Here is a 24,454-nt window from a genome sequence, read left to right on the forward strand (position 1 = left end):
ACGTTGCTCTTGATCATCTGTCCATCATCGTATAAAGCCCGCCCTGACAATTTGATTGGATCGCCTGACAGTGGGCTTTAATACTCGCGCTACTATGGAGCAGAGCCAGACCGAACTTCCCAGAACTCAAACCTTGTGGGCGGGACTAAGTTCGGAATGGCACCCAGGCTAGTCCTGTTCACCATTGAGGAGAGAATGTAGCAGTAGACAGATCAATGTGGCTGCCACTTCAATGTGGGCACTGATTGTAAATTGACAACTAAAAACTTTGCCGTGTAGTTTGGTACAATAGTATAATAGGATATGATAAGGTATAATAGTGGGTTCTATTTAAGTCTGAACTTGGAGAAGAAGTGACTTAATCTCTAAGTTGTTTGTGTTCCAGTTTCCTGTTTCTGGATGATCTATTGTTGTCCATTGTTTGTATATGGCCACTACAGCCCGTATTACAGCCATAACAATGACAAAAACAGTGCTGTTTATGGTATTACATTTTCCAAAGACACAAATAGAGTCAGCATGGCATTTTATTTTAGGTGCTTTGTCAAGTTAATTTATTGCCACTTTCCCATGTCCTGATTTCACCTCCACTTTCATACAAGTTCCCAAAATCTACCTGGTTGCTTGGTCATCGGGTTTAGATACACTTATATAGATTTTTTTTTTTTTAAAAGAGTAGGAATCATGCTTCATCAATTACGACAAGGAGTCCAGACCCTAAAGCAGCAGGCCAGCACCATTTGATTGTAATAGAATAAACTGTTAATGGAGCAAAAACTTTTTTACAGCATTTTTTTATTCTTTGTTACATTTGGCAGGAATAAAAAAAGAGAATATCAGAGATATTCTTATAAAATGTTTTTAAGATTACAGATTCATTTTTCTATTCATTATATTATTCTCCATATCATTATAGTTTGTTAGTGGGAATACAAAATTACCCATATTTGACACAAAAACATCTGTAACAGCTCTATGTGCAGCTAAGCCCTGTCAGACAGTGTCAGTGACAACGGAGCTTTGAGCCTTGGCATGCACACGCCATCAAAATAAAGCAGAACATGACAGATGCATTCACACATACATTCCTTCTTTTCACTCTCTTACTCATTCATCACATTTACATGAGAATTTTTTTTTCTATACTGTGCCATAACTGCGTTTTCTGAGACAGAGACAAATGAGAGGACTGAGGAAGGAATGGTTCACCCACTAGAGATGAAATATCCATGTTCATTCTCTCTGCTAGTGGCAGATGTTTGTTTTTGTATTACCGACTGTGACAACTCTAAAGGTCATATGAGCGTGTAACTGATAATGACCAATTGCTTTTCTAAAGGATGGTATTGGTGTATTGATTAGGCATTAATCCTTAATGTGCATTATTCAGGACTATATTGCAACCGTAGGTTTGCTGCTGTATAAAAGGCTTGTGCTAAAAAGTGATGTATTTCGAAAAAATATTAGTCTCAATTAAGTGAAAGGGATACAGGCTGCTTGTGGGTTTGGAAGCAAAAAGTATGAAAATAGTAGTCATTCATCATCGTGTCATGTGAGTGCTTGATCAAAAACGCTCCCATATCAGAGGCAACGCAATATATCTTACAAGGGAGAGATCAAAATCTATGAACGTCTGACAGGTTAATCTGGGCTTTTTTTTTTTTTTAGCTTGCAAGTGTCATTAAGAGAAAAAATTGCTGCATGAAAATGTTGAAAGCTGGGAGGAGAAGCCCCCTTATGGCAAAACAAAAAAGCTACAAGCACTTCACCATATTTGTACCTCAGGCCATTGTTGGAGAGAGCTTCATTCATTTATCAGAATTAGTCAGTGAAAGGCCATTAAAGAGGTAGACACCTTCTCCTCTTGCCTCTCAGCAGAAACTGTTACCTCCACCAAGGATTTGTTTTTAGGTAAGTTTGTGTTTGTTTGTGTACAGGATAACTTGAAAAGTTATGAATGTTTTTTTTAATGAAATTATAGCAAAGGTGCATCTCAGTCCAATTAATAATTAATTCAGCTATAGGTGTAGGTCACAATATGGGACAAAATGTGCTGCTTAGCAGAGGTCTGCGCTCTCATAGTGCTTTTCTAGTTATTTGTGACCTCTTAAAGCGTGATTAGAGAGGACAACAGGTGAACATCTGCAGGACTGTTACATACTGAGAGGCTCTTTGTCAATGTTGGCCCTTATTCTAATGTTCTATTACTTTGATAAAGGATTCATAATTTATTTTAATTTTTTTTGCTGTGCGGTGAGTTTTTTCTACTCTAAACATTATGTATCACAATATATCTTTATATCAGAGTTTGTTTGTATATAGTTTGGGAAACAGTTGCTCAATGGAACTCATTTAACAATTAAAAAGTATTGAATCTGTTAGAACCTCTCTTAGTCCATAACCCTCTCTTAATGCTTTGCAAAGTTTAAAATCCATATCTTTAATGACTGTAATAGATATAAGGAAAAACAAAAAAAAAAAAAACTAAATAAGTGAAATAAACACAAAAATGAAAAGAAAGACAATCATTAACGCTCTTAAAGCTTTAAAGAAAACAGTGTCAGATTAAACAAAGTTTTTAACCCCCCTCTTTCTCTAAGGAGTAGAATCAATGAGGCAGATGAATGCTGATCCATGTCCATTTCTTCAGGTCACTGCAGTTCCTTTGGAAATTGAAGGGTAATATTGACCACACTCTCCAGTTCCAAAGAAATTTCCTACACTGCATCATTGGACTGAGGGACTAGGTTAATAAATACCCTGTTCATCCTAAACGTGTGTTTTCTGTTTAATTTGATCTAATAATTCTATAAAAGTTGCCCTAGTTGACTATCTGTGTTACAAAGAACAATTGAAATGAACTGATAAACTTCAAGTGTCGGTTGAAGATGTTAACTGAAACCAATATAGTCACGGAAATAAAAAAATAAGAGCTTTTACTGAGAAAATATTTAGCCTTGTCATGGCTTTGGAGCTGTTTATGCTTTCTTTTTTAGTTTTAATTGGTTTAATTTCCATTTTTTTGTTAGTCTAGCTGTTTTTGGTTATATTTGTTGAGTTCTTATGTATTTCTTGTTTACTCTCTGTTGCCCTCTTGTGTCAGTCTCCTTCCCCTAGCTCCCTTCTAGATGTTTCCATCCACACCTGCTCCTTGTCATCTCATTAGCCCAGTCTTTGTCCTGTCTCCCATATATACTCTCTATATAATTACCCATGCGAACACCATGTGCAATAACCCCGTATAATAATCCTGCTGAAAAAAAAAAAAAAAAGGCTGTCATATGTGGACGCACTATATATACTGTATATATCTAATGCATTTTTTCTTCCTTTGGCACCTTCTTCTTCTCCTTTGATTATTTGAGCTAATGTAACAAATGAATTTCTCCACTGTGAGATCAATAAAGTCAATCAATCAATTAAACTAAAATTAATTGTGGATGAGGAGAAGGTCTACACTAACAGTGCAATATGGGAAACACAGAACAAAGACGATATAGAAGATGATCAGGACCTGCTGAGGTTGTACTTGATGCAAGAAGTAAAGTCTATGGGCCTTCTTCTTAACAGTATTTATGTCTGAGGACCATCTCAGGTCCAATAAAAGGCAGTCATTTCAGTTCAAAGAGGATAGGTTGGGGCACCCTAGGAGTGTGCTGATGGCTTCAACAGGAGATGATTCCTCGCCTCACATGCTGCTTGCCATTACTTTAGAGATCATTGACAGGATCATTGCTGATCCATTGACAGGTATAGAGTTGAAGGTGGTGTAGGCTGAGTTTAAGTCAACTATGTTAAGTACCCTAATGTTCACATTAATACCTCCTGTTGGTGAAATAGAGCAGTATATAGGTTTAGACTGGACTTATCTTATGAACACACTTTAAAGAAATTAAGGAAAGAAATCCCTGTTTAAAGATAAAATGTGATGTAATGTAGCTAGGCCTAGATCTGTCATTTAGCTTTTTTAGACTTTCCAGTTTATTGATTTGGGCGTCCATAGCTTTTTCTGAATTTCCTCACTCTTTCTATCCTTTTATTCAAGGGCTGTGGATACATATAACTAGCAACCAAGGAAATATGTTTCAATCTTTCTATGTAATAAGAAGTAAAAGTTGGCAATGGATAAGTAAAAAAAGCAGAGTTTGATGACTAATCTAAAGTCCTGAGATGGACAGAGCAGCTAAGCCCATCAGCTGTTTTCTCAGTTTCATCCTCTACAGGAGGGATTTAAAAAAAAGAGGAGGCCAAAGTCAGATGATATCAAGCCTGCTGGAGGAAAAAAGTGTTTGCCGAAACCAATTTTCCCCAAGAAATGCATGTTCTAGAAAGTGTCGAAGTAAACAGAGTCTGAGACTGGAATCCTGAGGCTGTTTGGTGGTGTGAAAAATGATCTCAGCTGAGGAAGACTGAACGGATACAATCCCTCCGAATGAAGAGCCAAGACCCAGGAACAGAGAGCGACAGAGAGTAACAATGAGAAAAAGGAGGCCGCATTTAAAATGTATGAATTTATACATCAGACTGTCACAAAAAGAAAGAACAAACAAAGCATATTAATGAGACACAAATCAATGATTTATATCTACAACCACACATGTAAGAGGGCTGAATGATTTGTAAAATGTTATGAAAAACTATCTAACATATAAAAAATATATTTTACAAAACAATATCTAGTTTAGTATAACTTAGCCTGCTTTGAAAATGTGTTCAGCCTTTAAATATTGCCAAAATTTGTCATATTACAACCAATAACCTGGGAAATTAATCTGACAGACTGACATAAAGTTTAGAGCATAAATGTAACGTGGTAGAAAAAAGACCTATAGTTTTCTTTTAGTTTTAAACTACAGAAATCCAAAATTATTTTTGTGTCTTTGCATTCAGGCTTCTAGATTCACAACTAAGGAAAATGTAGCAACTGCAGTTTGAAGCCATCACAGCAGGAGTCAGTAGGATGACTCCATCACCAGTGCTGAGGAATTACTGTAATAATTTTAAATGCATTTTTTTTTTCTATTTTTCTATTTTACTTATTATTGCTATTATCATGATTATAATTTTATATAATTAGAAACAAGTGGGTGCTACAAATTGTGCGACTTTTGAAAGGAATTGTTCGGATTATATTGAAAAATAGTACAAGGATCGAAGTCATAATATGCTTAACCCCTATTGTGATAAATGTGGCTTAACTTTATCATTATGTGGTGTGAAAAACTTCTCTACACTTGACTCTTTATAAAAAAAAAAAATTAAAAAGAAGTATAGATGCCTAGAATTTCCTTTCAAATATGTTTGTTTGAAATAGTTTATCCAGTTTTCTTCACACAAATCTGCAGGAAATTTGGAAATCCCTTTTTACTACAGAACATAAAGATTAAGAGAAGACGTTAAGAGTAACTTAAAGAGAAAATATATCAAAGAAAAGAAACATTAAATCCTCTGGCTGCAGCTTGTTGAAATACTAAAGAGGAAATCCCTTTTAGCATCTCAGCAACTGTTCTGAAAGGCTCTGATAACACGGTTTATTACCCCAGTGACAGACCCTGTATAAATCTGCAAGATTGGAAGAAACAGCAGAAAAGCGAAACGAGAAAGTTTGATGGACAATGTCTTGGTCCATAGAAAACAACATTCTGTCCTGATCTGACCTATGTTTATGTCACCATGGCTTTTCAGGCTCTGATGTTGTCATAAAAATAACTGAAAGGGCAGACAGGGCCAAGGCAGGACAGCCATGCTTTAGTCTGTTTGTATATCTCTGAGCTTGCGTGAGCTCTCAAGCCAAATGTGTACAGAGTGCCTCACTTTTTGCTTGTGCGCCAGCTTGATCTGTGTGGGTGTTTGTGTGAATGTGTGTGTGTGCCCGCTTGGTGCTTTGATATCTTCCCCATTGGCAGCTCTGGTATGAGCGGCTGCTTTGATCCATTTTGAAACAGACAGAAATGCCCGAGTTCCTCAGCTGCTGTTCTGAACAAACAGGCCGAAAGGCACAAAGACTGAAGGAAGTGGAGGGGCAGAGGGATTCCCATTGTTTTCCTGCTGCCTCTGTTTTACCAACTGTTTTCAGAGTAACAAGTGTTTGCATCAATAAAAGATCCAAATCAAAAAGCCATTGAAGTCTATGAGTTTTTTGCTTTTATTGAACTGATTACAACCACAGTATAGATTTAACTTGTTAAACCCATCAATGTACATATAGAGATCTGAAACAGCATGTGCATGCACAATAAAAACAAAAATATGCTTGACAAATTAAAACAAAAACTCTTCCATCAGGTGGGACATAAGAAAGAAAAAAGGAGAACAGACCCTGTCTCATTGTAAAATGTTGAGAACTGAGAGTGGAGGTGCATTGAGATAGAAGCCAGGAGCGTTGCAAAGACATTGATATGCAGCATTCTGCAGAGGAGCGCATTGCATACAAACGCCCTGAAGTTGAATACAGGCATTAATATATTCTGCTAATTGTTATTCATCTCGATTTGCTCCGGTGCAGAGAGTCCAGTGAGTTTCATGCATTATGCGAAACATAATGCATGAAGCTTCAAAAACAACAAGTTAATACTAGGAAACTGAGTTTTCCAAAAATATGGATGATAAAAAAATGTTTTGCCTGATTTGTAAGAATCATGGCGCTTTCATTAATACGTTATATCACTTTAAATAGCTAACTTTGCACTCATAGGAATGCGAATATGTGCTAAACTTGACTTCTGAGCAAGTCAAGGAAAAAGTGTTTAAAAATCATTCTTAAGGGTCGTTTTTCTACTGTGACAATTCTTATTAACATGCCATGTGTGCTGCGCTTGTGCAAAACACAGAGGGGGCAGTTGAAATCAGTTGAACAAATATATTATTTTAATGAATTAGAGGGTTTCCCTGCTTTACTGGCTCTTTCAAGGTGCATTGGCAAGTTTTTGAGAAGGGCGGCCTACAGCATTGATAGGCGCCATGCTATACTGACCTGAAAAAAATCTCAAATTAAGCTGAAGCTTCAGCTTAATTTATGAGGTCAACACATATGGTGTTGTTTCAAAGCACTGCATTTTTAAATTAAGAGAATATTACAAAGGTCATGTTCCGCAAACTTTTGCTTAAGAATAAATAATACAATATGCTTTTACCATAGTATTACTTCTAAATTGTCCCCCTTCAAACTGAACTTAAGCTTCTTATATACTCCACAAAAACTGATACATTTGTTCTTTTTCTAGTTGCAGCAAGAATGAGATAAAGGTTTGTTTTGACTCAGTATTTAGCTGAAAAATATGGCAGAGGAAGCATTTTTCAGACTGATGGAGGAAGAAGGAGGGAAGCAAAAGGCTTTATTTAACCTGATTATATAAATATAAATGTACATATATTCTCACTGCCTCAGCCTGCTCAAACAAAATCAAATATATTGTTGGAAGGGAAACATTTTTGAAAATCATCTCTTCTTTCTCTGCCTAATAACGCCTGTCCAAATCCAAAGAACTAGCAGCAATAGACCCTAAGACATGGCTGGCAGAATAAAAAGATATAATTTTTTTTTTTCTTCTGTGAGAGAAAATTCTTAGCTCCCAGAGTAGTGGCCTTAAGGTTGACTAAATATTAAACAAATATGTTTGAGAATTTCTTAACTCTTTGGCTATTTTAGGCTCTTGGTGTTTTGCTGATCTGGCTGCGACAAAAAGGATCTTGTTAAAACCAATAATCTTCAATCACAACACAGACCCCAAAGCAGAGCCCTTGCAAAAAGAAATGGATTCTTGTTGAGTTCCTGGTGGAATCAAACTGACCTGTAAGGGAGAAGTGCCCATACTTACAAACTAAGCAGAAGCTGCCTACTGCAAGGAAATTATGTTTTTCAACTCAAAATCAATAGTTATATTGATTCATTCTTTAATTCTTTATGCAACTTCTGTTATTCATCTACATTTAATAAACCTAGTAAAACTTTCCCCCTTGATCTCTGAGTGGTTCTCTGCATGTGGGTCAGATCGCTTAAACCAATCATGACATTGTCGCATATTGAGTATTTTATAAGTTAATGCACCTGAAAAAAAATCATTCCTGGGGACATATTTGTATGTTGTTGTTTTTTTTTGTACAAATCTGAGGCGCTGTAGCTCATAAACGCATATATACAGGGTGTGAAAATACAGTAGATGATGTGCGTTTCATGATAGGGGGATGAGTGAAATGATGGTGCACAATTTTTTAAAATGTCAAGTGTTCTAAAGTAAAAAAGGTTTAAGTAAAATTCAAGTCCAGATTCATTTGGTGTCCAAGTCCAAGTCAAGCCAACAGGTTTGGAGCATTTTTCAAGTGAAGTCTAGTCATAAAATAATGCCTTGAGTCTGACTCGAGTCGAAGCCTCCTAACCTCTAGCTGTCACTACATTAATGAAGAAGGACAAGAAGAAGCAGAAGAAGGAGCGAGGGAAAACAGGCAAAGCATAAATAGCAGATCTTTAAACTTTAACTCGATTCATGTGGCTGCCTAACAGACATCTTTACATGCTTAATAAAACGGGTGTCGATATTTTCTTTAATCCTAAAAACATGACACTGCTTTAAGAGATCAAAAGATGATTTGTCAGAGAGAGAGTTGATTATACCAAGAAATATAATCTAAAATATAAAACATTCTCTAGCAGGAAATGGCATAGAATTGAAACTTGAAAGTTGAGGGAATTATAGTCATCATATGGTGATGAAGGATTCCACTGCAGTGCATTTGGGAAGTTTTTACACTGATTTTTAAGGAATCAACATGGTTGCATTAGAGTAAATTGGTAACAGTCACACAGACACAAAACATTTTCTTTGTAGGAGGATTAAAGCCATGCCATCAACTGTCGTGCTTTACCTGAATTGGATGTCGTTCCAGCAGGACAAGTATTACAAGAAACATTCTCTAATCAATATTTTAATCCTCTTTGTGGATATTTCTGGGGATTCATAACATGATACAAAGTGAAGGCCTATCTTCTTTCAGTTTTGTGCTTTGGGTGATTTCCAGTTCCTGACAGATAATGAGCACATTTGCTGATTCCAGTCATAAATTAATGTTTTATTCATGCTTTATTATTACTCAATCACTGGCTGCCCTTGCAATGCTCAGTGTGTTTTTTTGTTGTTATCACCCCCTCCGGCATACGCACTATTTTAAGGGTGTCCAGTTTTCAAGAAAGACAAAAAAATTATTAAATTAATCAAACATTAGGGGATAAGTGAACTTGTTGCTAAATTACAAGTATTTTTTATATTAAAATCATAACCAAAAATAACCCAAAGATGGGTGCGGATATGACCAGCTGTTCGCTGTACACACTGAAGTGAGATTATGACTATTTATAGCAAGTGCTGAAAGCGCAGCATAATAACATAATTAACAAAAGCTATATATATATATATATATATATATTTTAATTCTGACTTACTATTAAAACATACATGGATTTAAAATGAGAAAAGAGCCTTTTAGGATTTTACCAACCAGTACAGATTTCTCTTTTCTGAATGTTATTTTCTATTACATGTACTTTTATTTGTGCATTTCAAAGTGTTATTTTGATCTTATTTCTTCTGACTTTAACACAAACTAAACCTTTAGTTCAAACTGTAACATGTTTATAAAATATATAGTTTTAACTCTTGTGTCTTTTTAATTCATCCTTCTGTTTTAGTGACATTGTCCAAATGTTTAGGGTCCTTCTTTCTGATCTATTTCAAGCATTTTCTTTTTGCTTATTTTTGTTTGGTTGAGCCATATTAATAGTAATATTAATTAATGAATTAAAACCAATTAATGTAGAAGTAATATAATATATAAGTAATATTGCAAAACTAATGTTTACTTCAATACTGCAACTAATTTAAGCGGATGTCCTAGATTTTTTTTTTATCAGTCTAAGTATTACCATTAAACTGTTTACATTTGTTATGTTATATTGGTATTTGTATAAATGCTGTGTGAAATAAAGGCATGAAGATCACAGTTTGATATTTTATTAGGTTATTCTGCTTTTTTTATTTCAAAATATAAAAGTAACAAACATTGGTCATGAAAAAAAAAAAACATGAGCTGTAGGTTCATTGAAAGAAATAGTAACTCTGAGTTTTGCAGAAAAATAAGTGATGACAAGATTTTAGTACTCACTGTAGTATCCTTTCATCTCTTTTCACAAAAGATCATTAAAGTGCTTAAAAGAAAATGCAATTTAAAAATGCATAAACAGAGAGAAAAAAGACTTTGATGATCAATGACTGACTGATTGGTGCATCATTATTCAAAATTCCTGAAATTAAATCCATTTTCATCATTAATCAAACTCATCATTTAAACATAAATTAAAGCAGTGGTGTCAGAAAATGAACCTTTGATACATTTAGAGAGCAAAATGCAGTGCTTCACATAACAGTAAGGATGTGTACCTATTCAGTCTGTCTGTGAGCTTTATCTCTTTGCATACTGTAGTTGAATATGTCCCGTTTGTGAATATCTCCTAAGCTTTACAGGAAAACCAAAATTATGAAAATCTTGTTTCCAATCAACAGACTACATAAAGTTAAGTGGACTCAATGTCTCACTGAGCATAAAGGCAGTTTTAACGAATCCAACTCATTAAAACTGGCTTTATGCTGGTAATAAAGTAGCATCGGTGAAGATGTACTCTCTGTAATTGTGGTGACAGCCTCAAATGGATGCTTTTACCTGAATAAACTGTTTAGGATTATTCTTCAATCCATTTCAGGAAATAGAAAGAGCTTTTGGGTTCTGTACTGACCTACTGGACTTCCAGTCAACTCTGTAATTCAGGATTGATGAGTAACACCCAGAGGCCACCAGCTAACCTCTAGGTACAATGTACAGCCAGCTTCCCTTGTGAAACAGTGTCAGGGATTGTTGCACCTGCTCGTCATCACAGCACAGCAGGTACATGAGGAGCATCACTGCGGCGCATGCTCTGCCCCCCGCCAGCAGGCCTCAAAACTGAAGCTGAAGTGATTCTCAGATGAGAGGTGTAACTGATTCAGTCACACCAACCCACAGGCTAACACTAGGAGGAGACCTAGATCTGGATCCTGACCACTAAAAACAACTTGATAGTAAAATCTCAGCAACATCTGAGAGCCATCAAGACTGTTATATTGACTGGTAAAATTCTACATATTTATTTTTTTTACCTGCAACAATATTTAGTGCCCCAAAGCTAGATAGAATACTTTGAAACAATTTGTCTATATTTAAATAAATTCTTTCTATAAGAATTAGACAAACTTATTACCGGTATATAATTTTGTATACACAGAGTGTATAAAAAAATAAATTGTTTTGGACAGCTCACATGACATTTACATTTCTTAAAGTGCAGCAGTGATCAAATGTAAACATTGGGAGAGAAAAAACATGGTGCCAAAAATGCATTAATATGGTCAGTATGATGCAGAGACTGTGATATGATTTACAGTTTTGTTCAACATTTAGCTTTTTTTCAGTTTTATTCTTTCTTTTTAATTTTTTCAGTTTTTTTTACATTCAGCCGTCTGATGGCAGTGGGGAAGAAGCTGTTTTGGAATCTGCTGGACCTCCAATGAATGCTGCAAAGCCTCTTCCCAGAGGGCGGCAGGGAGAACAGTCCAAACAGTCAAATGCACAATGAGAAACACCAACTATGCATGTTACCCTGAAGGGCCTTCCTTCATTTGCTAAAGAAGAATGCATGACTATGTTGTGTGTTAAATGCAAACTAAGGTGTATAATGATATGTCACTCCTTTCTCGGTTGTAGCTAATGCTTAATTTTAATGGACTTCTTGTCAAATATGGATCACAAAGACACACAGAAGACCTAAAAAACCCTTTCATGTGATCATGCCATCTTTCGATTTTTCACAAAAGACTGAAATATGTTAAATTAAACAGAGGAGATACTTTTTTTTCAACTCTAAAGCCAAAATTGACCAGCAATAAGGCAGATTAGTTTTTTTTTAACCTGCTGTTGGGGAATTTGGGTCAAATTTAGAATTGTAGGAAAACTGTTAGCAAATCATCATATTTTTTGTAAATGTAATTTAACTTTATCAATGTGACAAAACAATATTTTTGTCTCATACCAAAGGAAAATTAATCAGAGTGAATATTGATCCAGCTTTAATGAAGGCTATCACAATGGTTTATACAAAGGGCCCAGAATGTGGCGAATAGAGGTGTGCACCTTGTGAGATCCTCTGTGTGCACATCGACTGTCCCTCCTGGCTGTGTATCCAGTGCAAATGATGTTCAGGAGTTATGGGTGACTGGTGGCTTCTGTGTCAGCTGGGTTGGACATGAGACATGACCGTGAAGGGAGGAATGAAGTGGAGAAGCAGGAAGGAGAGGAGGATGATTAGTGGTGCTTCTTCCTGTGCCTAGAGCTGGTAGAGATGAAGGCTTGTCATGCTGGGTCAGCGGCTCCTTTTGAGACGAAGATATTCTTCCTGCAATAACTCTTTTGGGTTCAGATAATCATGACAGTTTTTGCCTCTGATTGTGATTTAAAAAGGTGTTCCGTTTGTTGCACGAATTTGTAAATTCACAAGTCAATTTAGTTCTTCCTCATAATACTGCAACAATTTGACAAAGGAGAAGAAAATCATCAATATTTCATCTTAGCCTACAGATTGTTGCTGTAGCACACACAACAGAAAGCTCTATAATCCATTGTCGCTGCCGCTGCAAAGATGTCAAAAGCATAGAAAAGACAAGCTGTAAGACACAAAGTGACTGAGATGGGAAGATGTCTTATTAAAATCCAGAGCTCTGTACATATATTCGTGTGGAGGCTGGAGCTGTAGGGCTTAGCCTCAGGTGTCAGGGACCAGTCTTGTTCACCCACACTGATAAAAATACATCTGCAAGGAGGACAAAAAAAGATCACACTGTGACTTACTTCCTCTGCAAGCTGCAGCTTCTCCACGGGCAGAAGCCAGCTAATTGCCTTTAGAGTGCTCATTTCATTTTTGAATACAGATTCAAAAAGCTCAAAATGCATATTTTATTTGATGTTTTAATAGATTTGTTTGACAAAGAAAGAATACTAAAAGAAATGCAGAAAGATTTGTTGAGTAAAAGCCAAGATATTTTCTGTTCATCAATAGCCAGAGAGAAGATCTTACAAAAACTTGAAAGAAAGAAATGTGTAAACGGGCAGGTCATTAAACATAAATTAACTGGACTGAATGTCCTTGAAATGAAACAAAATACTAAAATGAAAAACCTACACTGAGAAAAAAAATCAATAGCAAAGCAAGAAGATTACTACAATTGTTAAATAATCGACAGCATGAAGCAGTAAACAACCATCGCCATGGAACATAGAAGTGACGTGTCATGAAAACATGACTAAAATCTGAAATTTACCACAGAGAAACAAAACAACTTTAATTTGAAATGGTCCCTTAATGAAAACTATGAATCTAGTGAACAAAAACTAACTCTGAATGAATAGCAAAGGGCTATAATTTTAGCTTTTCACATCCTTACAATCCCATTATCATTTGACGCATCAGCAATTAACTTAATAATTAGCAACATTAATTAAAGCCTCATAATCAGCAACACCAACACTGAAAACTTGTAAAAAACGAACTATTTTACTGCCAGACAAATGATTCCCACGAATGCAACGCAGCCTAAACAGGCCATCCGCTCATCACATCACAAAGACAAACCCATGCACACAAACCCTTTAGGCTCATTTAGGTTCCCAAATGAACTTATCAGATATGTGTTATGAACTATGGGAGGAAGCCAGAGTACCTGGAGAGAACCCATACATGCACAAGGAGACTATTCCAAATCCATGCAGAAAGACACTTGGCCATAGATCAAATGCAGAATCTTCTTGCTGCAAGACAACAGTGCTATAAACTGCTCAGCCACGTAGCCAAGGTTTACGCTAGGATTTTTATTACATTTTAGCTGGTGCTTTAATACAACCATAATAGCAGACTACCAAAATAAACAAAAAGTGTTGTTTCATTATTGCTAAATGTTAACATGTTGAATATACTGTTAGGTTTCGCTAAACAGTAATTATGAAACCAGTTTTATGAAGTGTTAAGTTCTGTCAATTATGCATATGGATAATAATGCCCCCTTTTACATTTTATGTGTTCACTATATTAAAGGAGTTTAAATTTATTGTGCTACTCCATGAGAAGCTTAATATTTATTGACTTAATAATTCATCTATTTCAAGAGAACACAATAAACTTTCAACTGCAAACTATCCATTATGAATTATGTTGCCTTTTTACAATATACACACATATCTGCCAAGATCATACCACACCTTAGCATTTAGATCAAATAGCTGAGACCGAGGAATAAAGGGGGGTTGCTCAAAATGTTCTGCTTTTACCTTATGGGATTTCTTCAGGGCTTTAGCCAGGTCTCCTTGTTAATGTCTCCTAAGGTGGGAAATTGTGTTAAAATGTCTCAGTTAAAACTAAATAAAGCATTATTCAGTTTATGTAACCAAAAGGATGTTCTGAAAGATTGTAATATCATTACAGAGTCACTGCTAACACTCAAGTAATTGATTTTTCTATAAGAATAATCTAAGGCAGCAGCCAACCTTTAAACTTTTTTCCACCATAGAAATAGATCTCTGTTAACAGCAACATTGTTTGCAGCTGTTAGTATAAAGTTACTGTACAGTTAAATTGTTTCGTCCCCTAACATTTTAATGTGACACAAAACCTTTGTGAATAAGAAGTAGGCTTAAGGTTTAATCATGTGTAAGGCTTAATGGATGTGACATGCATGTGAACTTTGCAAAGGCAGTGAGAAGATTGCATGTTAAGCAAACTTGGCAATAATAACTACTGACCAGATTTCAGGGTGCATGTAAGGCTCCTACAACCTCCGGCCAATCGGCAGCTTGGCATTTTCATGCAGGAAGGCCTTTTGCAAAGGTCCCTACTAAATGTGGAAACTGTGTGTTTGTGAGCCTGAACGCTGCTTTGCAGAATTTTGCCATGGACTATAGAACTTTGATGTATAGAACTTTGGACTGTAGAACTTCGGGCTGTAGAACTTTGGTCTTTAGAACCCAAGAGTGTAGAACTTTGAACTGTAGAACTTTATACTATAGAACTTTGTACTGTAGAACTTTGGACAGTAAAACTCTGGACTATAGAACTTTGGACTATAGAACCTTGGATTGTAGAACTCCGTACTATAGAGCTTTTGACTATAGAACTTTAGACTGTAGAAGTTCAGACTGTAGAACTTCAGACAGCTGAACTTTGGACTATAGAACTTTGGGGCTTTAGAACCCAAGAGTGTAGAACTTTGGACTGTAGAACTTTAGATTGTAAAACTCTGGACTCTAGAACTTTGGACTGTAGAACTCCATACTATAGAGCTTCAGACTATAGAACTTTAGACTACTGAACTTTGGACTATAGAACTTTACACTGCAGAACTTTGGGCTATAGAACTTTTGACTATAAACCTCTATACTGTAGAACTTTGGACTATAGCACTTTACACTGCAGAACTTTGGACTATAGAACTTTAGACTATAAAACTCTGTACTGTAGAACTTTGGATTATAGAACTTTACACTGCAGAACTTTGGACTATAGAACTTTAGACTATAAACCTCTATACTTTAGAACTTTGGACTATAGAACTTTACACTAAAGAACTTTGGACTATAGAACTTTAGGCTATAACTCTGTACTGTAGAACTTTGGACTATAGAACTTTACACTGCAGAACTTTGGACTATAGAACTTTAGACTATAAAACTCTGTACTGTAGAACATTTCTATAGTTCACATTTCTACTGTAGAAATGTGAACTATAGAACTTGTGACTGTAGAGCATGGACATTTTCAACTGCTGGAAAAACTCTGACTGATCTACTTCTAAGTCACACGAAGTTAACTTTTCCAAACTTGTATAGCAAATCTTAAAACCATTTTGTTGTGATATTATTAATCATAAATGCATTTTATCTACACATATTTATTTTAAGCTGTACTTGTTTCACATGCGTGTCTGTGTATACGTAGGGCACAGTTCTGGCCTGCGGCAGACGCCCTAATCTCCTCACAGTCATGCTTTAGGAAGAGATTATGAAAATGATGCAAGCAGTTTGTCACTTTAGTTTATTGCTACTTCTGTGCACACAAACACATGCACACTGTTTATAGATGGGTGTGTACACTGTTCTATAGCCCGAGGACTCTATAAAGCTGTGAGTAGTCCATTTCTGCAGATTAAGCACAGAGGGCTGCTATAGCTTGAATGCAAATGTGGAGGCAGTGCAGGTAGAAGGACGGAAAGGGGATTAACTCATAAATTAAAGCAAACTTTAACAAAAAAGAGAAAATTGAAAGAGCCAGTGAAAAGAATAATGTCCTTGGAGAGGCAAAACAAAAATGTTATTTTAATCACAGGATAATTGGAATGGGCCATTTCCTTCTTTGCCATTTCTTTCTTATTCCATTTTCCTGCGTCTCACTTCTTCTTTTGACCTTCCAATTCCATTTCTGCTTCTTCCCTTTAAGGATTTGCCCCGCTGTGCTGAATTTGGAGCCAAGATAAGAGAAAAAAACAGCTTTTCACTTTTTACTGGATATATCCTAACTCGTTTGGATTAAACCTGAGTGGAGGTTCTTATGTGTCAATATGGACAAAGAGCTCAGGACACTTTTAATTCAAGCACTCCGTAATCCTACTAAAGGTAAATCTATGTTTAATGCAGATATAAATATGTTCTTTCACAGATCATTTGCATCAGCACTCAGCCATCCCTGCTTTTAACCCTGACTTTATCAAAGCATCTAAAAGAATCAATGCCAATACTTCTCTTAATGTAACTTTTTTAAACTTGAAAAATGCATATTCTGCATTATTTCTCTGTTCCAGGCATACATGGATTTATCCATGTGGCGGGTGGGGAACGTAGCCTCTGAATGAGTCCATGTGTGCCATGATTGCAAATCTGCTTTCCCTCGATGGTTCACAGTTGCAAGCAGCATGTTCGTTCCTTTGCAAGCGCTGTAGGACAGCCTGTGCAAGCAGAGCGACACCATTTTTTCACATTTGAATTTCATAGAGAAAGGACTGAAATATTGCAGGGCAAATCAGATAGAAAGATAAAGAAAATTTGTTTCTCTCCTAGGGATTTTTGAAAGGACCTTGGATATTTACATTCAAGATGTTCCTCTTGGCATCATCCACAAATGGAAATTACTTTCTCAATATTGCATTTTAAGCATAATGACTGCACTCGTTCTCGCTGTAGTACAACTACACTCTATTTAGCAGCAAATCAATATCTTTTCGTTACAATCATTGACTCCGACACTAACAAACCGTAATTTTAAAAAATCTTTTTGGAGCTTGTTGAGCCCCGATCGACCTATAAATCTCTGTTCCAAAACAGCAGGACTCCACCCAGAGAGACTAATTCATGCTAAAATCAGATTTAAGCCGGTTTAAAGATCTAATGAAAAGTGCTGTGTTTATGTAGATGGAAGTGTTGTGACACAAGGCCCATCTGCATCTAGTTCTAAACCTATATTGAGAACATTGATGAGCCCTCAGGGAGAGAGAAAGAGAAACTGAGAAAAAAGGGAAAATAAGATGGAATAAGATGATCGATGCAAACCATGGCACCTCTTTTTTTTTGACAAAATTTCTTTCCCTCTTATTCCTTCCTGGCATTTGGCTCCGTTTTCTCTTCCCTGTCTCAAACAGCAGCACCAAGGGCAGCGGTTCTAACACATCACACCATACAGCAGAAATCAATGAAAACCTAAAAGAGATGGAGGACTGGGGGAAGAAAATGAGGCCATACATTTCATAACCGTGTTGACTCTGTGGTCCTCCAAACCTCAGGATCCACTGGCACTAACATACACTCTGAAATGTCTTAAAAACGTGTAGGTGGAGGGGAGTTTTTTATTGTAAGTATCACAAGAAATGAAATAAATTAGATCTGTGGACCTACGACAGAACAAGGTGGGGTTGAATAAAATCACGACAACTTCAACTATAAAAGAGATCTCATATAATCCAAGTCATTTTTAACATCAGTCAAAAAGGGCATCCAAAAACACCACCAGGTAACATTCCCAACACACCATCATTCCTACACAGAGATAGAGAGTTCATATTCATCCATCTTTGAGTCGGGGTGGCAAAACAAGTCCCGAGGCTTTTGGTTGGACATGCATCAATAAACAGCCTAAACACATTTACAGTCATTTGCATATACAACCAGCAACAGCAAATTCTCCTGCTAATATAATAGCTGTTTTTTTTAAAGGATGTGCATCTTTACTCCGTTAACCTCAATTTGTAAAAAATCTTCCATTGCAAAGTAAATGGACGACAACTGGAAAAAATAAAGCTAAAGACAAAAAAATAAAAATAAAATTCCAAGATATGTTAAAAATCGTTCAAAAGAGCAACAAATTATGACATTTAGGTTTGAAGCGCTACAAATCCCACTTAACCCCCCTTCCCCCTATTATCCCTCTATGTTTCCTATGATTCTGCTCTCTGGCTGTTTTGATTACCCTCATAACCTTGTTTTTCCTTGACCTTTGCATTACAAGCTATAATGAAATGTAACAGAAATGTCAGTGCTGTAAATTAGGAAGTAAACTGAAGCATTAAAATCTCCTGGAAATACTCATTTACACCAATCCGCCTTTTCTGCTCATTCATTCACTTTTCCTCTCGGGTTTGTGTGCCTTTCAGCCTTCTTCCCCTTTTAATTATAACCCGCCTTGTTAAATTCCAATTAATTTTCCCACAAACATTTTTCCTCTGCCTCGGCATCCTCTGCTCAGAACACATCCCAGCTTCCCTCCAATGTGTTCTCTCGGTTAATTCCTCCAGTCACCACTGTGTGTGTGTGTGTGTGTGTATGGGGGGGTGGGTGTGTGTATGAGCAAACACTAACCTGCCCTTCTGGCACGCCGAGCACAGCCAGGCTCTGTCCCTCTTGCTGTAGGTGCAGCAAGTCTTGCACACGTTGAACTGGCAATCCAGGCACTGACGCTTTGGGTTGAAAAGGAAGGTGAAGGGCGCGCAGCAGCGGATGCAGCAGTGCTCATTGAAACGGTGCTGCTTAGAAAGGATGGAGCATCTGCTGCCTTCCTCCGCGAGCTCCTGCTTCATCTCACTAGAGAGAGAGAGAGAGCGGGAGAGAGAGACAGGAGGGAGGAGAGAGTGAGAGGCTGGTGAGCGTCTGGTTGAGAGGTAGGGAGTGAACACGGCACAGTAAGTAAGCAACATAGAATAATTAGAAAACCTGCTGCGGATTAAAAATTCAAAAGGATGCATGCCATTAAAACAAAAAAGAAGAGTTCAAAATGGGTCATTTCCTTATTTTCTTCCCTCCCAATCGCGTGCCTGTCTCTGTCTCTTATGCCGATACAGTGGAATTAACATGATGGCTGACATTTCAGTTTGGATGGACCTGACATATCCTTGCTTTTCCTGCATCCTTCTAAACTGCAACTGAAGAGGGCATGCCATGCACATCTGCTCCCCCCAAGCGTTGTTATCCATTAATTAAAACATTGTGACAGTGAACTGGCATTAATAGTAACCTAGTTTGGGTTCCGTCACGAAGGATAAAGCCTGAAGCAAAAAGAAAAACAGTAATCCACTATTAGACAATCCCTGTAGGGGAGTTGTTCGGGTATAGGTTCAAACAATTAGAGCTTCAAACTAGAAAATATAAGAAACAAAGCTTCTGTACTTTGAGATCTTTAAAGAATGAATGAAGCTACTGATCTATGGGATCTTCAAATGCATAACATTTCCCTAAAAGAAAAAAGATGAAGAAGCCTAAACTGCACAAAATGAAATCAACACTGTAACACAAACACCCTCAAAAATATTATCTTGGAACCTGTTCCATTTTTTGTTGTTACCATAATTGTGGCATTGTCACACGCTTGTCAGGTGGCCAAGCAGGTGGTGGAGGTGTGTCATATTCAATCTAATATGAGTTTGCAAGTTTTAAATTTGCCATTCTTAATAATTTTGCATAATCATTAATTAAAATAGAATTACTGAGTGCAGATTTCACTACTCTATGTGTTATTTTTTTAAGTATAACAATGTGTTTCCATGAGCTCTCTGCTGGGGTGGGGGGTACCAGTAAGGCAGGCGGGGGTAAGCACAGGGACGCAGGTGTCCAGGCTACCGTCATTGGGTCAGGTTCAGTAGCTCTGTCCCCCACTGGCTCTCTGCTGCACTGTAGTCGACCAAAATCTCGGTTGCTGGTCTGGCTACGCGGTGGAAAAAGTGGGCCTGATGTGCGTTGGGCGGAGCTACACTATCCTTTCTTTTCCTGTACAGTAACAATGGCAGCTATATTTGTTGTGATCAGTGGGTAAAAAGTAACCTATGACAACAGAATAAATATTGATGAGTATACCATGACTGTGTCAGAATACATCAACAAATGCATTGAGGACGCATCAGAAAGAACATCACCATCTGAGTAAACCACCGACCCTGGATGAATGGGGAGGAATGTTGCTTAGATCACGGAACTCAGCTTTCAAGTCTGGTGATAAAGAGGCACTGAGGACAGCGTGTGCCAACTTGAACCGTGTCATCAGACAAGTGAAGCCGATCCACAGCCAGAAAATCCAGGATCTTTTCCACAGTGCCAGCAACACCAGGAGGATGTGGCAAGGCATACGGGCGATTAACATACTACAACACGCACTCTCCCCTGGTGGCTATAGCTGATGCTGATTTCCTAAATGAACTAAACGAATTCTTTGGAAGGTTTGAGGCACTAAACAGCACTCCAGCAGTGAAAGTTGTTCCACACCAGGGGGAGGAGGCACTCAACCTTGATATAGCTGGCTGGTGTCCTCACAGACATAGTGCCAGTCTGCCTCAAGTCTGCCACCATCATTCCGGTCCCAAAGAAATCTCAGATCACCTCACTCAATGACTACCAGCCTGTCGCACTGACTCCTATCAAGAAGTGCTTCGAAAGGCTGGTTAAAGAACACATCGCCTAAAGTCTCCCCCCAACATTCGACCCGTTCCAGTTCGCCTACTGATGAAATCGCTCCAATGAAGAGGCCATCTCCTCTGCTCTTCATCTGAGCCTGGCACACCTGCAGGAGAAGAACACCCACGTGCAGATGTTGTTCCTGGACTTCAGTTCAGTTTTCAACACCATCATCCCACAGCATCTGAGTGGAAAACTAGAACAGCTGAGCTTCAATACACCTCTCTGCAATTGCTTGTTAGGCTTTCTCACAAACAGACCTCAATAAGTCCGTATCGGACAGAACATTTCTGATGTCATCACCCTAAGCACAGGCTCCACCACCAATCACATCGTGAAGTTCACAGACGACACCACGGTGGTGGGCCTCATCAGACATGACAACGACCTGGACTACAGAGAGGAGTTGGAGCAGCTGGTGGACTGGTGCAGAGGTAATAACCTGATCCTGAATGTGGAGAAAATGAAGGAGATAATCGTTGACTTCGGGAAAAATCAGCCTAACCATGCTCCACTGCTCATCAACAGCTCAGCTGTAGAGGTGGCCAGCAGCACCAAATTCCTCGGGTTTCACATCTAAGAGAACCTCACCTGGACTGTAAACACTCACTGGTCTAAAGGGCACAAAAGCGCATGTACTTCCTGCGGAGGATGAGGAGAGCCCACCTGCCCCCACCAATCTCCACAGAAGCACCATAGAGAGCATTGTGACCAGCTATCTGACTGTATGGTGTGTAGGCTGCAGCGCCGCAGACTGGAAGAAGGTGTGAAGAGCAGTCAGAACTGCAGAGAAGATCATCAGGGCTCCTCTTCCTGCCATAAAAGGCATTTCACCCCAGCGCCATGGACTGTTCTCCCTGCTGCCCTCTGGGAAGAGGCTTTGCAGCATTCAATGCGGGTCTAGCAGTTTCCAAAACAGCTTCTTCCCCACTGCCATCAGACAGCTGAATGTTGAAAAAAATCTAAATCATGCCACAGACTGCATCGGCTGACCATATCAATTTGTTTTTTTGCACCATGTTTCTGTCTCGCAAAATGTTTACATTTGATCACTGCTGCACTTTAAGAAATGGAAATTTCATAAGAGCTGTATACACTCCGTCTATACAAAATGACAATGTTTTTATAAGTCTAAGTCTTGCATTCATCATTTAGTAATATTATAATGTTTTCATATTTCCGTATAACCTAGTAGAATGAGTCTGTAGAAAAAGTAAATATGAGCTAGGAAACATAAGCTCTGGGTGAAAGTTTAAACCATAAAGCTGGCTTTGTTAAGCCCCAAATTGTTACTATAAATTATCCACAGCCTCTACATAGAAATTTTGCTGACTGTACAAAGGATCACAGACCGTGTCCAAACAAATAAAGAAGGTGAAGATGTTTTTTCTATACACCCTTTAGAGCTACCATAATTGGCCCTTACAGCACCTGTTTAAATTCTTCCTTAAAGAGCTCGCAGAGAAGAGGAGGCTGTAACACATTTACCCACACTGTCCACCATCAGTTATCAGCAGGCGCAAATGGAGGCAAGGCAAAGATGTTGCTGCTGGTAAGGTGTGAAGAGGAGTTCTGCTCGAATGGCTGGTAAGTAAATAATTTAAGATGCTCCTCTATAGGCTGCACACAGAGAGAGAACATCCTTCAAGAGATTCAAATATCCTACACATGCACACCTAGGTTCAGCATGCAGAGCATAAATGTAGAAAATAAATGGCATAAGCAAGAAAACATGATACACACAGTAAGGTCAAAGCTACAAAAAAATGATCAACACAGAGGAGAAATATGTCTACATCACCTGGTGTCAATGAAAATTAAATGTGTAGCAAGACAGTGTGCTGAATGCAGCACATTGCAAATTTCCTGCGTGTAATGTTCTTCCATTGGGGGTATTTCAATCTCCTGAAACCCCAAGTCATCAGCCCCGCTCCTCAAGCGCATTCTCTGCTGCTCCGCTTATTGCTTTTCTTATGCATCATTACACGCCACATATTAACAAGATGAACAAACCAATTCATAAGGGGTGTCATGAGAAAAGGGCTGTGAGCGTGTTTTCTACATTAATACAGACATGAATACATTTTCTTTAGACATTAAACATACATTGTTTGCTCTGTTTTTTTCCTTTTAATTTTCAAACGTCAAAGTCTGTTTCACACAAGTACCAAACTGTCTTTACTGAAAAAAGAAATTAAAAACCAAATACATACAGAACGCATTCATTTTTTAACAATATAGAGAACAGAGTTGCCTGGAAATGATTTTGTTCAGTCCTGATTAGGATCAGGAACTGTGTTGCCTCTCAGTGTCCCTTTAAATGGGTTTAATCAGCAGGGCAGTTACTGTAGATGGCAGTTATGGCTCTGACTGTTTAATTACATCATCAGGCAAATGCAGACATTAAACCAAAGACAATGGAGTTCTGTAAAGCTTGGGATTACCCTGTATTAACACAGAGCTTGAAACCATTGCTCTTCTAAGAAATTCTGCTGAATATTCCTGATTACATGCACAAAAAGTAGGCTAAAAAACTTAAAGTAAATTAATCCATTTAAATTCAAATAATATATATAGCTATGTTTCTAACATTAAAAAGCAAAACAAGCTGTAGGCAAACAAAATATGATAATTTTTCTCTCTCAAAACTTGCACTTTTACCTGTATTTTTTTTTTTCACTTTTCATGACAAAGTCTTAAAACTTGTGATGTTTTTTTCTCTTGCCACAGCACAATGGCTTTAAGCAGAGCTGAGTAGTCCATCCAGTAAAACTGTAAAGGAAATGGCACAACTGAAAGCTATAATAAAAAAAGTGGCTGTCTATCAAAACTGAAAGCCAGAGAAAGGGGAATTGGTGAGAGAATCAGGGCAACGACAATTCTGTAGTAGCTACACAGAACCCATATTTAGTTGGCAAAGGAAACTATTTAAAGTGGACATGGACACATTACGTGTGCAATTGGTCCTCCGACATCAGACTCTAATTTATTGGCCTACATGCCATATGCTACACAGCATGCATGTGCAAAAACGTTCCTGGAGGGTCGCTGTCCTGCAGGTTTGGGATTTTTCCGGGCTTCAGCACAGCTGATTCTGATGATTGCAGTTCAGCAAACACCTGTAAATCAGCTATTAATGGAAATCAGCTGTGCTGAAACAGAGAAACCTCTAAAACCTATAGAACAGCGGCCCTTGAGGACCGACTTTGGATATCCCTGCTATACAGCATGGGAAACGTAGCCAAATGTGAAGAATCGTTTTGGCACTATCAGGCTATGAGGATGGTTTTCTTTTTATCAGGGAAAAGGAAGCTAAGCGGAGTTGATGCAGAGAAGGGAGAAGCTAAATTAGACATGAGACTGATTGGTGGTTTAACTACAGCAGAACAACAACCCTACACAT

General features: G+C 37.8%; 1 protein-coding gene across 3 annotated transcripts in view; it reads right to left on the reverse strand.

The window, feature by feature from the left end:
- LOC107092264 (rab effector MyRIP-like) overlaps positions 1-24,454 on the reverse strand; it is a 152,605-nt gene that overhangs the window by 54,856 nt on the left and 73,295 nt on the right. For all 3 annotated transcript variants that reach the window (XM_015386627.1, XM_015386626.1, XM_015386625.1), the window contains exon 3: positions 18,970-19,191. In XM_015386627.1, the coding sequence (XP_015242113.1) occupies positions 18,970-19,191 (222 nt within the window). The remainder of the gene's footprint in view (positions 1-18,969; positions 19,192-24,454) is intronic.

The sequence above is a fragment of the Cyprinodon variegatus genome, unplaced genomic scaffold (genome assembly GCF_000732505.1).
Source record: "Cyprinodon variegatus isolate N-32 unplaced genomic scaffold, C_variegatus-1.0 Scaffold372, whole genome shotgun sequence".
Taxonomy (NCBI): Eukaryota; Metazoa; Chordata; class Actinopteri; order Cyprinodontiformes; family Cyprinodontidae; genus Cyprinodon; species Cyprinodon variegatus.